This window comes from Lates calcarifer, linkage group LG20, assembly GCF_001640805.2.
Source record: "Lates calcarifer isolate ASB-BC8 linkage group LG20, TLL_Latcal_v3, whole genome shotgun sequence".
NCBI classification, from domain to species: domain Eukaryota; kingdom Metazoa; phylum Chordata; class Actinopteri; family Centropomidae; genus Lates; species Lates calcarifer.
The window spans coordinates 235,717-249,885 of NC_066852.1; the positions used below are offsets into that span (position 1 = coordinate 235,717).

At 40.4% G+C, this 14,169-nt stretch overlaps 1 protein-coding gene across 1 annotated transcript in view; it reads left to right on the plus strand.

The window, feature by feature from the left end:
- The window catches only part of LOC108896045 (hexokinase-2-like), a 30,127-nt gene extending 16,995 nt beyond the window's left edge, over nt 1-13,132 (plus strand). The window contains 13 exon segments of the mRNA XM_051078637.1: nt 1,433-1,522; nt 2,153-2,234; nt 6,079-6,241; nt 6,342-6,484; nt 6,597-6,716; nt 7,887-7,982; nt 8,960-9,059; nt 9,906-10,089; nt 10,349-10,451; nt 10,453-10,505; nt 10,634-10,867; nt 11,616-11,756; nt 12,442-13,132. Coding sequence (XP_050934594.1) covers nt 1,433-1,522; nt 2,153-2,234; nt 6,079-6,241; nt 6,342-6,484; nt 6,597-6,716; nt 7,887-7,982; nt 8,960-9,059; nt 9,906-10,089; nt 10,349-10,451; nt 10,453-10,505; nt 10,634-10,867; nt 11,616-11,754 — 1,507 coding nt within the window. The 3' untranslated portion in view covers nt 11,755-11,756; nt 12,442-13,132.
- The last annotated feature ends 1,037 nt before the right edge of the window (nt 13,133-14,169 follow it).

The window sequence follows — 14,169 nt, forward strand, 5'->3', positions numbered from 1 at the left end:
CGAAATGAACATTTTGACTGTAGGTTTTGGATTGTTTTATAGTTTAGCTAGCTAACTAATCATTTTGTTCTTGACTTGTTTTCTTTGTGGACCATTTTTATCACTTTCAGACCAAAACGCAGCAGGAAAATATCTCATTCTGCAGAGATACAGTTTACTGCTTTCTCCCCACTTGGCCTTGATACTGTATCGGCACTTTAGACTGAGAGTTTGTTTTGAATTAGCAGAAGTAAAGTCACTGTAATGCACTGAAAAAACCAGCGTCCTTTAAGTCTTTCGACCTTGAGAAAATGTTTCTTTCTCACGATCTGCGTGTAGTGTAGTCTGTGTAGTCAAGTGTGAAGTAGGAACTGGTCCTGGCCTTTATGTACCTCAGTGACGGAGAAAAAACCAGGGACAGTCTGAGAGTTTCTGTTCTCATTCAATCTGAAATCAAATTATTGATCCTGCATTAAAGTGCCAAGTCTCAGCTTTTGCATCCAGTGGGAGATAAACACCGATCAGCTGCAGCATTAAAACCACCGACAGTACAAAGTTCTGCTGGGAAACCTCGGGTCCTTCCTTCATCTGGATGTGACTTTGACTCATACCAACACCTAGACACGGATGAAGACTACAGGGGCCCCTCACCACACCACAAAACCTGCTCAGAAATGTTTCCAGGAAAACAACAACAAGCCCAAGGTGTCAACCTGGCCCCATATACCAGTCTGAAACTCTTGAAGCTGCAGCTGTGCACATGCAGAAGGAGTTCATTTTCATATTTACACTCAGAATGATCAGAAGTCCTGAAAAGCTACAAAAACCACCTCATTAGCTCGTTTCCTCACTTTTCTTTCTCTTATTTTGTATGAGAACAAACTCATGTTGGAGGTGGTGACAAAAGAAACATGAATTTGTGACTTTATTTTAATTCATTACAGTTTTTAAAAATCACTTTCAGCTTCTTTATTAGAACCAGAAACAGGATGTAAACACACAAACATGTTTTTATTTATTAAAAATCAAAAAACAGAAACACAGGAGTAAAAGTTTAGTCTGATAATCATGGTCCTCAGGTGATAAACTGTAATAACTTTATCCTCTGACTTTAGCATATTATTTATTATTGTTATTAATATAAGATCATTATTTTTTACTGCTTTAGCCACAGAACCTCAGCAAAAACTTAGATGGACTAAAATGAATCAATTAACTAAGATAACTGTTATATATTCAGCTGTGGTTTGACCCTGATAAAGGTTTTAAATTGAACCTGTTTAAGTAACATCATGCTCTAAATGATTGACAAGAGGTTGGAGACCTCCTCCTCCTCCTCCTCCTCCTCCTTCCTCCTGAAAACATCACCTGCGGTCACTCATCGTCCACTTGTTACCAGAAATCAGCATTCAGGCATCCTCAGCGCAGGTCTCCAGATGTGACATTAATGAAGTGGGTGTAAACACTGTCTTACACTGAGCTCTCACTCTCTGTGTCATTCATCAAGGAAGTTAACTCAGCAGCAGCAGCGCAGGACGCAGAGGTGAGTTACTTCACTTTTGTCTGGTTTTACTGCGGTTTTTGCGCAAAAAGAAGAAGAAGAAAACTTTATTTTTTACATGTAAAACAGCAGCTCCTTCCTCTCCACCCTCTGCCTCCCTGTTTAAAGGGCCCCAGAGTGGCCCCTGAAGCCCCAGCTTTGAAACCCCAGCTGCTGTATATTGATGGCTGCCTCACACACACACACACACACACACACACACACACACACAGAGGAATGACATTGACTTGTCGGATGTTTGAACATCTCAGGATCTTTTGTCAGACTGGTCTGGTGTGTTTTCTGTTGCCCTCAGGCTCAGATCAGGAGCCTGACGTGCTCTTCTTCTTCTTCTTTATTTAAATAAACGGGTCAGGTGTGTCAGGAAAAGCCTCAGCTGCTGCTCCTCAGGTGACAGGTGAGCTCTTAAAGACACTTCTAAAAACTTAGAGTCACATCTTAGAGGGAAAAATAGGAAAAAACGAGCTGAAATGAGCCAAAGTCAGAAATATTTTACCTCCTGCTCAGGTGAGTCTCTGACGGGGCGTGGCTGAAATACAACCTGTACGTAACCACTTTTTTTTTTAAATTCCTGCAATACTGCAAAATTAATGACAGTTCCATTAATTTCAGTTGTTTTTCAAAGAGGGCTAAAATGAGCGGAGAAACCTCACACCGGCACCTGGACGGCATCCCTTCGGACAGGCTCAGTCAGGTAATGTAACTTATTAAACCACCAGAATGAACCAGAACTAATTCTAGATCAGATATGAAACGTTTGATGTATGATGAAGTTTGATGGAACAAGTGTTTCTTTGAGGAATTGTTGATAAATATAAAAGTGACAGCATTTGTGTGATTGTGTAAAACCTTTAAGTGACAACCACAACTTTCCATCCCTGTGATTTAAGTCTTGTTACGCACCATGGTGAGTAGCCAGTCTCTTTTAGGAAGTCAGACTTCGCTGCTCAGGAGGATTCTCAGATTAGGAAATCACAGAGTTTGTATTAATCTGATTCATACAGGCGGATCAGTGACAGATGATGAATTTTATTTCCTTAATTTTAAAATAGAAGACTTCCAGTTTTCAGCCTGATGACTGAAAGTTCACAAGGCCCAGGACTGATGGAGAAGTCACACCCAACACTCCTCATTAGTTCTAAAAAACCTCCCTGCAGGTTCGTCTTAGTCAGCCATGATGCTGCGACGTTTAATCACTGATCGTCTTATTTTGTCTGAAAGATGGAGACATTACCAAAACCAATAGACAGATGATATTTCAGTTTACATGGTGTGAAAGGTTGTGCAAACAGACTGGAGTTCGTTAGACAGAGGTGCAGAGTTGTAAAGAGTTGTAAAGAGTTGTAAAGGTTTCGTGCATCGCCATTGTGACAGCAGCAGCTCCTTCTTTACAGCCTCAACGTGGACGCCCAGCTATCTGCAGCCATGTCAGCATCTTCCACCAACATATACACAGCAGTCGTCTGAAGTCAATCACCATCTCCAGTCTCTGCACATTCAGAACATAATTTTTCCAGACTGCTTCACAAAATCGTCCAACAAAGTCTCCTAACTTCTCCAAGTGGTATCTGTGATTTAGGAGGTTTTTATGGAGGTTTATGATCTCCTCTGGCAGTGTCATTCACTCTGAATGACATCAATATATATTTATGTCTCTGTGTTCAGATGAAGATTTCATTCTCCACTTCCTCCTGTGACACTGATAGAATAGAATAGAATAGAATAGAAAAATAGAAACAATCAACAAAAGATTGTTTAGGATTGACAGCAAAAGATAGAGCAAAATAAGAGTTCAAAATGATAAAATATAAAGTACAGAGTGAAAAAAGAGGTTAATGCACCCCAGTTGTTGGAGTAGAAGTTTATTTCATTTTCAATTAATCCACCAGTCATTTCTTTGACTGTTTAGTTGTTAAAATGCAAGAAAATAGTGATAAATGACCCACTGGGGCCATTTGGATCTCTGGGGGGGCCATGTCACCCCTAGTGACAGGCCTCTAACATTTACAACCTGCTTCTGTCAGGGGATCATGTTTTTGGTGTTTGCAGCAGCAGCAGGACTGTCGAAACACGTCTGAGGTATTTCAGCACAGTAAATAACATGTGATGGTGAGAAAAAAAAGTACAGTATTTACTATCAGACCACAGATCGATTGTATGATGAAACTGGTCCTATGCGTTTCAACATGGAGGCTCAGACTGAACTGAGATTGAGAGATTTCAGGGTGTGTCCGGAGCAGCTTATACTGGATTCAGGAGGGTTTACTTTGACCTGATAAAGACACAGATATAGGAGAAACAAACATCAACAACAAAGTATTCTGAGACACCTAAAGCTACAATGATTAGTCAAGCAACAGATAATTAATCAGCAGCTATCTCAACTCGATTGATTAATTGTTTGCCTTTAAACGTTGGGTCTTGAACTGAAAGATTTTTCAGACAAATTATTTATCTGTTAAAAAACAATCAGCAGTTTGGAGAAAGATGTTTACACAAATCTCTGCTGAAGTATTTCTCTTTTAATCCCAGTAAATGAGCTGCTCATCGGTCCATGTGAGGTCAGGTTCATCTAAAAAGGGAAGTTTGTGTCGGTGGTGCCAGTGCAGACAATACAACAAAGGTCGTCCATAGAAACAGGACAGGAAGCAGCATCGTCTCACTAATCTGAACCAAAAACCAGCAGTGGAAGAAGTACTCAGATCACTATATACCAGTATAACCATGTACAAATACTCCATTACAACTAAGAATCCAGTAGTATGAGAAGTATCAGCTGTAAAAGTACTTCTCTGACTGTAGCTGGTTTTAACTACTTTTTATACAGTTAGATAGTTCTAGTCCAGTGGTTCCCAATCTAGGGGCTGGGTCCCTCCAAAAGGTCACCAGATAATCTGTGTGGTAGAGGTATAAAATAGAATCAAATGGTTGGAGTCAAGTAAAGTTCAAAGATTTCTAAATTGTATTTGAGTAATTGCGCTGAGTCATAACCTTAAAATATAATGGTTTCCCTTTTAGTCTCTAAATGGGACGTGGCGACATGTCGGCAGCTCGTATTTCTGGAGGTTAGAGATGAGGGTGGTCAGTTAGGATGCAGTAAACTTTACTTAAAATGAGTTTGTTGTAAATTTGTGTAAACACTCTGAAGCTCAGTCAGCGTGAGTATAAACCCAAACAACAAAACTCAATCACCTGGACGCCCCCACTGTACTCTTAACACCAGTAAATGTAGAAACATTTAGGTGGAGTTTAATCACATCAGCTTTTAAAAACCAGTGCAGTGTTTTTCCAGCTTTGAAGGAAGCAGAAAACAGGAAGAGAAACGTGAATTGTTGCTGCCATCTCCAGAGGATCATAACATGCAGTGCCAGCCAGGCCTCTTCCTGCTTAATTTACCTCTGACACAGGAGGTTCTTGAATTTCTATTGACAGAGAAAAATTTGGGGTGTATCTTTTGACTACATCTCACTCTAAGTTGGGTGATTTTTTCATAACCAATGAAGTCTGTTGGTGAAATTAGGCTGTTTGGTGACTTACAGACAGGTTCCCCTGAACGTGATGGGTGGTTGGCTTATTAGCGTCATGGCTGAATTTCTAGGAACAGACCCAGGACCAGAGCCTCTATGTGAAGTGACTGTGAACATTTCTTGATGGAAACTCAATCAGATGATGACAAGGAGACAAACTCAGTACTTTACACTTAAAAGACTCATACATCACACTGAATAAACATGTGAACAGTTTATTATTGCTAAGAAACAGAGCTTTAAGTTTGAGTCATAACACATTTTTACTCATTTTACAAATGAAGACGGCATTTGATTTACTTTCACTGTTGAAAACAAGTCCCAAACATTAGTCTGTCTCATTATAGTTACACTTTAGGCCAATTAACAAAAAGGTTTTATTGAAAACCTTGAAAACCTACTTATATACTAACGGATAAGCTACAGATTTTTACATATTTTCCTTGTGAATATGTGTGTATATTTTTATGTGGAAATGGATAATCAGTCGGTATATACACATATATATACAGCACATATAGTATATAGTCACATTGGGATATGATTCAGAGAACTTCCTCTCTTTTGTTCCTGTTCAAGCAGCAGTAAAGGACATATGTCAGACATCAGCTGTAAATTCCTAGAATACCATGAGCTGTACTGTTTCTCCAACGACAAACTATCCATTCAGGTTTGTTGGGAATCATTTCTGCACAGGTCGGCCTTTGTTACTGGAATAACTGCCTTTATGTTGAAGTCTATTTTTATCTCCTTTTGTCAGCCTGAACTCCAGTTATCTAAACCCAACTATGGAAACACTGATCAAAGAAGGAAAATACTTCAAACTGTGGTTTAAATTGGTCAGTGTGCATCAGGAAGTGTGCAGATTCTGAGGAAACGCTGCCATCCTGTGGCTGAAGTTGTGAACTGTCTTCTGTCTCCTTAACTGTCAAAGTCATAGACTTAGACTTGATTTTATTGATCCCTTTGGGATGACTCCCACATATATTTGTTGTATTTCTGTCTCTACAGGTGCAGAAGTACCTGAAGCCTTTCGACCTGTCTCCCAACAAGCTGCGGGGGATTTCTGCTTGGCTGTGGACGGATATGATTCGAGGTTTAAATAAACGCACACATAACAAGGCGGCCGTGAAGATGCTGCCCACCTTCGTCAGAGCCACACCCGATGGGACGGGTAAGAACCTCTATATTTTAGATAGATTGATGGATACATGGGAATCCTACAAGCAGGAATTTGCTGAATGATGAATGCCCTTATGAATGTCTTCCGTCAGAGAGTGGTGACTTCCTGGCGTTAGATCTCGGTGGAACAAACTTCCGTGTCCTTCACGTCCGTGTGGTGGAGGAGGAGCAGAAAGTGCTGAAGGTCAGTCAGCATGCCATCCCAAAGAAAATCATGCTGGGAACTGGACAACAGGTATAAATATTACCTGTAGATGCAGAAATATTTAGTCAGAGACTTTCAGCTGTCATGTTTTCAGATGTTTACGTTGAAAACTATCTATCCGTATCCGTATCCGTCTGTCCAGCTGTTCGACCACATCGCAGCCTGTCTCGGTGACTTCCTCGACGCTCAGAATCTGAAGGGACAAGCCCTTCCTCTGGGCTTCACCTTCTCCTTCCCCTGTGAACAGAAAGAAATCGACAAGGTCTGTACTGTCAAAGTCAAAAGCTCCTCAAATGTACAGTTAGTGGGCCTCATGCAACAACCATTCATATGGATAGATTCACTCTTAATCTGCACATATAAGCAATTTTAGAGAATAGGTCTTTTATCATTTGGCATTCCCCAATTCACCAATGTCCAAAGGTACAAACAGAAGTCCAGATGTGTTGTACAAGTCACATGGACATAGATCTATCGGCAGAAATGGAATACAATATTTCTAATGTTTTCATTAGTGTTTAATCATCTAAAAGTAAGAATCATTACATTTTTGTTAGCATTGAATTACCAATTACCATTTTTCTACAGTAGCCCAGAATGGACAAACCAAACACTGTAGTCTCCTTTCTCCTTTTGCTTTTTTAACATTACTTGAAGGCCGCTGTAGCTTCTCCTACAACCTTGGAAAGGAAGGGATATTCAGTTGGTTGCAATCTGCGTTCTGACCACTAGATGTCACTAAATCCCACAAACTGGTCCTTTAAAATGAATGAAGTTTAAAGTTTGAAGTTTTCATCATCGTGGCTGCCAGTTTAAGATAAAATAATCTGTTATTGGTCCCACAAAATTTATAATTTTTTTAGCTGCAAACAGGGACAACAAAATAGGAAAAGGCATCAATAAGCAAATACAAGCAAAATATAAACAAGACAATATATAAACAAATATAAACCATATGAACAATATAAACAGAACTATATACACAGTAAGGAATTGGATTTAACTTGATATTGCACAGTTTGAAATAATAACACCTGAGTGAAATACTATAGCACAGCAGCTGATTTACTAGATCTTATGGTTTCATTGGTTCTCTAATGTGATAAATGATTCTCTTGAACATTTCTTTGGAAGGAAACTTCCCCACAAACAGAGCAGAACAGGAAGCCTTATAAGGCAATTTAAATGGAATCTATTATGCAAATGATCACACACCTACAGATGGTTTTCATGAGGCTGACATGAGCAATTTACTGACTTGAAGACTTGAAACACTTGTATAAACAAACCTCACAGAAAAAAGCAAGAGGATAAGAATAAGGAAATGTTTTTGCATGAGGTCCAGTGTACTGTAAATGTTCATTTCGAATGAAACAAGCTTGTTTGTCTTTTCCTATAATATCTGAATATTTAACATCTCTCTCTACAACAGGGCATCCTGATCCGCTGGACCAAAGGCTTTAAGTGCTCCGGCGTGGAGGGAGAAGACGTTGTGAAGCTGCTGAGAGAAGCGATTCAAAAGAGAGGGGTCAGTGATTAAATATAATAACTCAGAGCACTTCTTGCTACACAGTTAAACTGGAGCCTCTGGGGATGGTCGGCCACTTTACCTAGATGGTAATTTACATGTGGCTGCGCATGTTTGCTGCAGGTGATAGTCTCTGTTCTGAGATTTTAAATGGTCCATTTTCTCGATTGCTTGATGTTGTAGACTGAAGGACTCATCAGGGGCTTTGCTTAGTTGGTCGGCAGCGAGCTCCTGGTTACTTTTCTATTTTCTAACTCAGCTTTCTCTTCATCTGGTTTATTGCATTGATGTTAGTTTCACCCTGAGCTGAAGACTGCTTAGATTGTTCAAGGTGGTGTTGGAGACATTTGTTGGATAGGATTGGAAGGATATAAGTTGCAATGGTCGCCGTTATCTCCTCCCATCGCCCAGGTTCTAGAGCATAATATGAAACAATGGGCGTTTTTATTTTGTCATTCAATATATATTGCCATATTGCACAGCCCTGTGTCCACCAATACAGTTCCAAGTTCTCAAAAAGGTTGTCGTGGCTTGAAGCTTCAGGAGTGTTGATTTCTCAGGCAGGGATTCGTGAGTTCAGTTGGACTCTGGAGTTGCCTCGAGATGTTGTGAATTCACAACTTCTGTCGTGAATTGGCGCTATATAAATAAATGACTTGACTTAAACACTTCCTCCACCACTCCTCTTCTCTAGTGGATTTCTCTCAGTGTCCAATTTATTAGGAGCACCTCCCTTTATTGTCATAAAGTGAAAATATTTGTAGATGAGCATGAATCTGACTCGAGCTGGTTTTCCTCCACCTCTTCTTCCTTTGCTGTCTCTCAAAATGATGCTCAGACTCTTCATAAAAAAACATTGTGACACTTTCTCTTTGTGAGCGTAATGTGTGTGTAGGTGTGCAGGTTATTTTTTATTCAGTTTATAAATAGGAAGGACGTAAACACACCTGTCCCTCTATCTATCTCTGTCTCTGCAGGACTATGATATAGGCTCGGTTGCCATGGTGAACGACACTGTGGGCACAATGATGAGCTGTGGCTACAGGGACCAGAGCTGTGAGATCGGCATGATCATTGGTAACAGTTCATTTTTAATGAATTTGTTTGTCAGGCTTTAGAGATGATATCTGCCATATGACATATACTGTATACAGAATGGTGGCTGCAGGTATCTACCCTTTTTGTACCCCTCTGCAGAGGTTTTTTCAATATGCTGCAGTGTTTTGTTCTGTGTTGTTTGAACAGATCTGAGACCACAAAAAACTACTAAGTTGTTATTCTACTTATTTTCTGTTATTTCTACTACTTTTTTACTTGCTTTCCTTGTGACAAGAAAGAAGGATTGGTTGCAGTTTTTAAACGAATTAAGAAAAACAAAGTTTGACGCCAGCAGGTACTAACATTGGCCAACTACCCTAGCTAACGTTAGCACCAGTTAGCACCCGCTGGTAAAAGCAGGTACCTCTGATATAAGCTGTGGGATTTACAGGGTGTTTCTTGCTATGGGTCCACATCCTTCCTGTGCTGTCCAGCTAAGGCGTATAAAGCTGGCCTTAGCTAGCTATCCTCACCCAGTTAAGATTAAAATAGATAGCTAGCTATTTTTGCTATTTTTGGGCAGCACAGAAAATGAGTGACAACCAAAACACGAAGATGTGGGCTCATAGCAAGAAACACCCTGTGAAACCCATAGCTTGGTAACCGCTTTTGGGTTAGTGAGTTAGCTAGCTAACCTAGCAATCTGTTCAAACAACATGGACACAGCACTGCAACATCTTGAAAACAGGAGTGACTCTGAGAAGTTGGACCCTGAAACAACAATTTCCTCGGTTGTGATGTCAGACTAAACAAGTGGATAGAAGATCATTCTCAATTTGGAGGCAGCAGTGTTACCAAAAAAACAGCCCATGTGTTCCTCCCCAGGTACGGGAACCAATGCTTGCTACATGGAGGAGATGAAGAACGTGAAGCGGGTGGAGGGCGACGACGGACGGATGTGCATCAACACGGAGTGGGGCGGCTTCGGAGACAACGGCTCCCTGAGGAACATCCTGACGGAGTTTGACGTGCAGGTGGACAAGATGTCCATCAACCCTGGTGTCCACACGTACGTATGACGATCATGTGGAGAAACTTTTATTAATTACAAATCAACAGCAGCACTTACAAACTAAAAAGTCATGTATTTGTAGCAGTAAGTTGTTGATAACTTTGACACCTGCATTTTTCTTATATAGTCAATTTTGGTTAATAAGCAACGAATTGTAGACGTTGGCATCTACACACCAGTTGCATTAAACAATGTTTGGCCACTAAGAGGCGGAACAATACAAAAACCATTTGATTTGATTTGATTTCTCCTTTAGCTTTGAGAAAATGATCAGCGGTATGTATTTGGGGGAAATTGTTCGACTGCTGTTGGTGAAGCTAACGGAGGACAAGCTGCTGTTTAACGGACAGACGTCGGAAGGCGCTGAGGACCCCGGGCAAATTCCAGACGAAGTTCATCTCTGAGATCGAAGAGTGAGTGTTTGACAGAGGCTTGTTTGTCTTTTGTCTTGAAGGTGCTAATAAAATACTTAGGGGCTGGTACTGGTTCTTGAATGTCCATCCTCCATTTTGTCCATCTTTATTTCCTGTCTCTGGTTCAGGGAGGACAACGGTCTGGAAAATGGCAAGAAAATTCTGACCAAGTTGGGCCTGAAATGGGATCCTGTTGACGTCCGGGTGGTGCGTCTGGTCTGCAACAAGATCTCATCGCGCTCTGCCCATCTCTGCGGCGCTGCCCTGGCGACCATCGCCAACCGTATCCGTACCTACCGCAGGCTGGACCACCTGAAGACCACCGTGGGGGTGGACGGAACAGTCTACAGTGAACACCCCAAGTAAGAGGGAATATGAGACTGAGGCGCTTTTAAAACGTGCTTGGTTGCAGTTTAACTCCACTTTAACCTCCTATTTATCATTTATGAGCAATTATTTTTACTTAAAAACGACGTTGAGTCTGGCTGACAAATTCTACTGTAACTAAAGTTTGGAAAATGTAAAGTTCAGAGGGTCGGAAAAGCAGGACAGACTGGAAAAACCACAAAGAGACATTCTCACATGTTCAGTAAAGGCTCAAACTATCTTTGAGCCAGAGATCAAAGTTATTATTCCTGTTACAAGTGGGTTTTTTCTCTTAGTTTTTTTGAGAAATATCAAATTATATTTATGTGTCTGTGTGAACAGGCAGGACATGGCGCTGGGTGTTGACACATTAACACACTTCCTGCCTTTGTGGGAAGAAAAGCATGTTGAGAAAATACCATCTCACTGCTTAAAAGTCCTGTCACCTCTCTTTCCTTCACAATTATTTCCTGCCATGTGTGATGAGAGTTAAGGATTTTTTTCAGCTGAAATTTTATCTGCTACAACACACATATCTGTTGCTCTAAATCACTTGTCTGTGTTGTTTGAAAGAGAAAATTATGTTTCATATCGGTTTCGTGAGAGTTCCTTCAGTTGGAATCTAAAACATTTTCTTCTGTTAATTAACTTTTCTTTTCCTTCTTCTCTCTCTCTTTCGTCTTATTTCCTCTCAATCCTTCTCTCTCCATCTTCCTCCTCCCTCCCTGTTTCTGCTCTCTGTAGTTTCCGTGAGGAGCTCCAGGCGACGGTGCGCCGCCTCGCCCCCGAATGTAGCATCACCTTCCAGGAATCAAAGGATGGCAGTGGGAAGGGCGCTGCCATGGCAGCGGCTGTGGCTCAGCGGCTGTCAGGAGGACAGTGATGGTGAGGAGAAGGAGGAGGATGATAATTAATGACACTTTGTGCAAGTTTGAACGCAAAGTTTAAAATCTCAACAGCTTTAATTGTTAATATTATGTAAACAACAGTGGAAAAAATACTCTGATCGTTAACTTCAGGGTAGAAGAAAAGTAATCCAGTCAAAATGAAACTTGACTGTATTTGAGAGCTGTGTTCACTTTGTAATTTACTATTTTAGATAAAACAAAACATGTGATCACTTTAGTGCATTATTACAAAATAAACTACCAATATGACGAGATAATAAAAATCTAAACTGAACCTTAAAATGCTCCTTCAACAAATCAATTAAAGTAAACGAAGCAATACCATAGTGTAGACATAGTAGTGTAGAAAGTCCTGTATCAAAAATAAAAGTACTCAAAATGCAGATTGACCCCTTTTAGAATGATAAATATTATATTATTGGATTATAATCATTGATTTAATTGTGTAAATCACTTTAATGTAACACACAGAAAAGTTTAATTATTTGTACTTGAGTTACTTGAAGTTTTTCCGACATGTGTTACTTTATGCCTCTACTCATTTTCTGAGAAGAATATTTGACTTTTTACTCCACATCTGTCACATGTATTTAGTTCCTAGTTACTTTGCAGATTTATATTTTAAACCCTTTAACAGACTTAAACCATGTATGTCTTCTCAGACAGCGACCGACCATCTGGGATCCCAGGGGACTGACCCGTCCAATGGCCAATGGTCCAATTTTCTCAGGTAGAGAGGGGGTTAGCTTTAGTTAGTCTAGGGCAGGCATATAGGAACGCAGCTTCAGCTTTTGCTCCGCTGCACGCCGCAGCCTCAACACGCTGTCCCAATTCTGCTGTTGGCTCCACGCCACTGTAGCCCTCTACGCTTGCCCACGTGTCCCGTCTTCTGCGGCCGTATCGCTTTTTAGATAAATTGTTCATTTATTTTTGTTGTTTTATTAGTTGAAATTAACTTTCTAAACAGAGCTGTTGTTTTAACCTTTCAGATCTTAGCAGTGATTCTGATGCATGAACATTGGTCCCATCAGTATGACGAGTTACTTTGGGTTTGACTTGTTGAACTGTCTAATCAGAATATAAACCTTTGTGTATTTTCCATACATCTGTTTTCCTGTTTATGTTTTAACATAAAGAGTATCCAGTACTGAAACAAGCAGAAGAATATCATCATCTCATTGTTTTATCAGACATTTAAAAAGCGGTTTCTTTCTTGGCCTTCAATGACTACAACTCCCATATGTCTTGGTGATAGATGCTTTGTCAAAACCTTGTGGGAGCTGTAGTTATTGAAGGTTAACATAATTGTCATTGTCATGGAAACACAGATGAAAGAAAGCATCTATGAGAGAATCTAGAATTTTGCAACAGGATGAAAGTGGTTTGACAGTTCTTCCTGCATTGTAGTGCTCCATTTCACACGTACAGATTAAATAAAGAAGAATCAAAATATAAAGAAATAAAGAAATGTACACCTTCAAACATTATATGTGATAATACAGAACCAAAAAAAGAAAGAAATAAGAAATAAAGAGGATTTCATGCTAAGTTTGTTTTGTTTTTAAACTCCTATATCAATTTATAATCTAAAATGGCGGCGAAGAAGGAGCAGCCGGAAATGCTTAGGAGGAAATTCGATGGTTATACCCAACGGACCAATCACAGTCGTTGCGTTTGCGTCACAGCGACAAGTGGCTACATTTCAAGGGAACCGAGAGTTCCACTGCGGCGGACAGACGATCAGGAGCACCGGGACATTTCCCGACGGCCCGCAGCATGGCCGCTACCCACCACTGCCCAAGATACCGTGCTGCAAGATACTGGAGGTGGAGTGAACCATCTTGTCGTTACTGCCGTTCTCTGATTTTGTCAACAAACCGGAATCAGAAGCTGAATCCGCTGACATGTGATCCAGGTAAGAAGAGGATTAAACCAGTGAAGTGTTTGTAGTTTAGAGTCATTTATCACCTGACCAATAGCTGCTGTGGCGACGTTAAACAGCGGCCGTTTAGGTGAGTGAATTTAAACTAGCAGGCTAAAATGAATGTTAGCTAGTTTGCTAGCTAGCTACTACGCTAACATCCCATTCATCCAGTGTCAGACTGAAACACTTTAAATTCAGTCTGTGTGAGGGACTGAAACACATGTATAAAATGAAGTAATCATTAGTATTAATTGCAAGATGAACATCAGCTGACTGTGTTTACTTTACTGGCAGAGACAAAGCTGAAAAGACGGGAAGAGACGGGGAGAATGAAGATGAAGATGATGAGAGGAAGAGCAGGTACTGGATCAGATTTCACGTCTCTTTTCACCTACAAACAGTCTGAGAAGCTGCTTGTTGGTCAGACACTAAAGTTTAAATAATTTTCCTCTTAGAAGAAAACAGT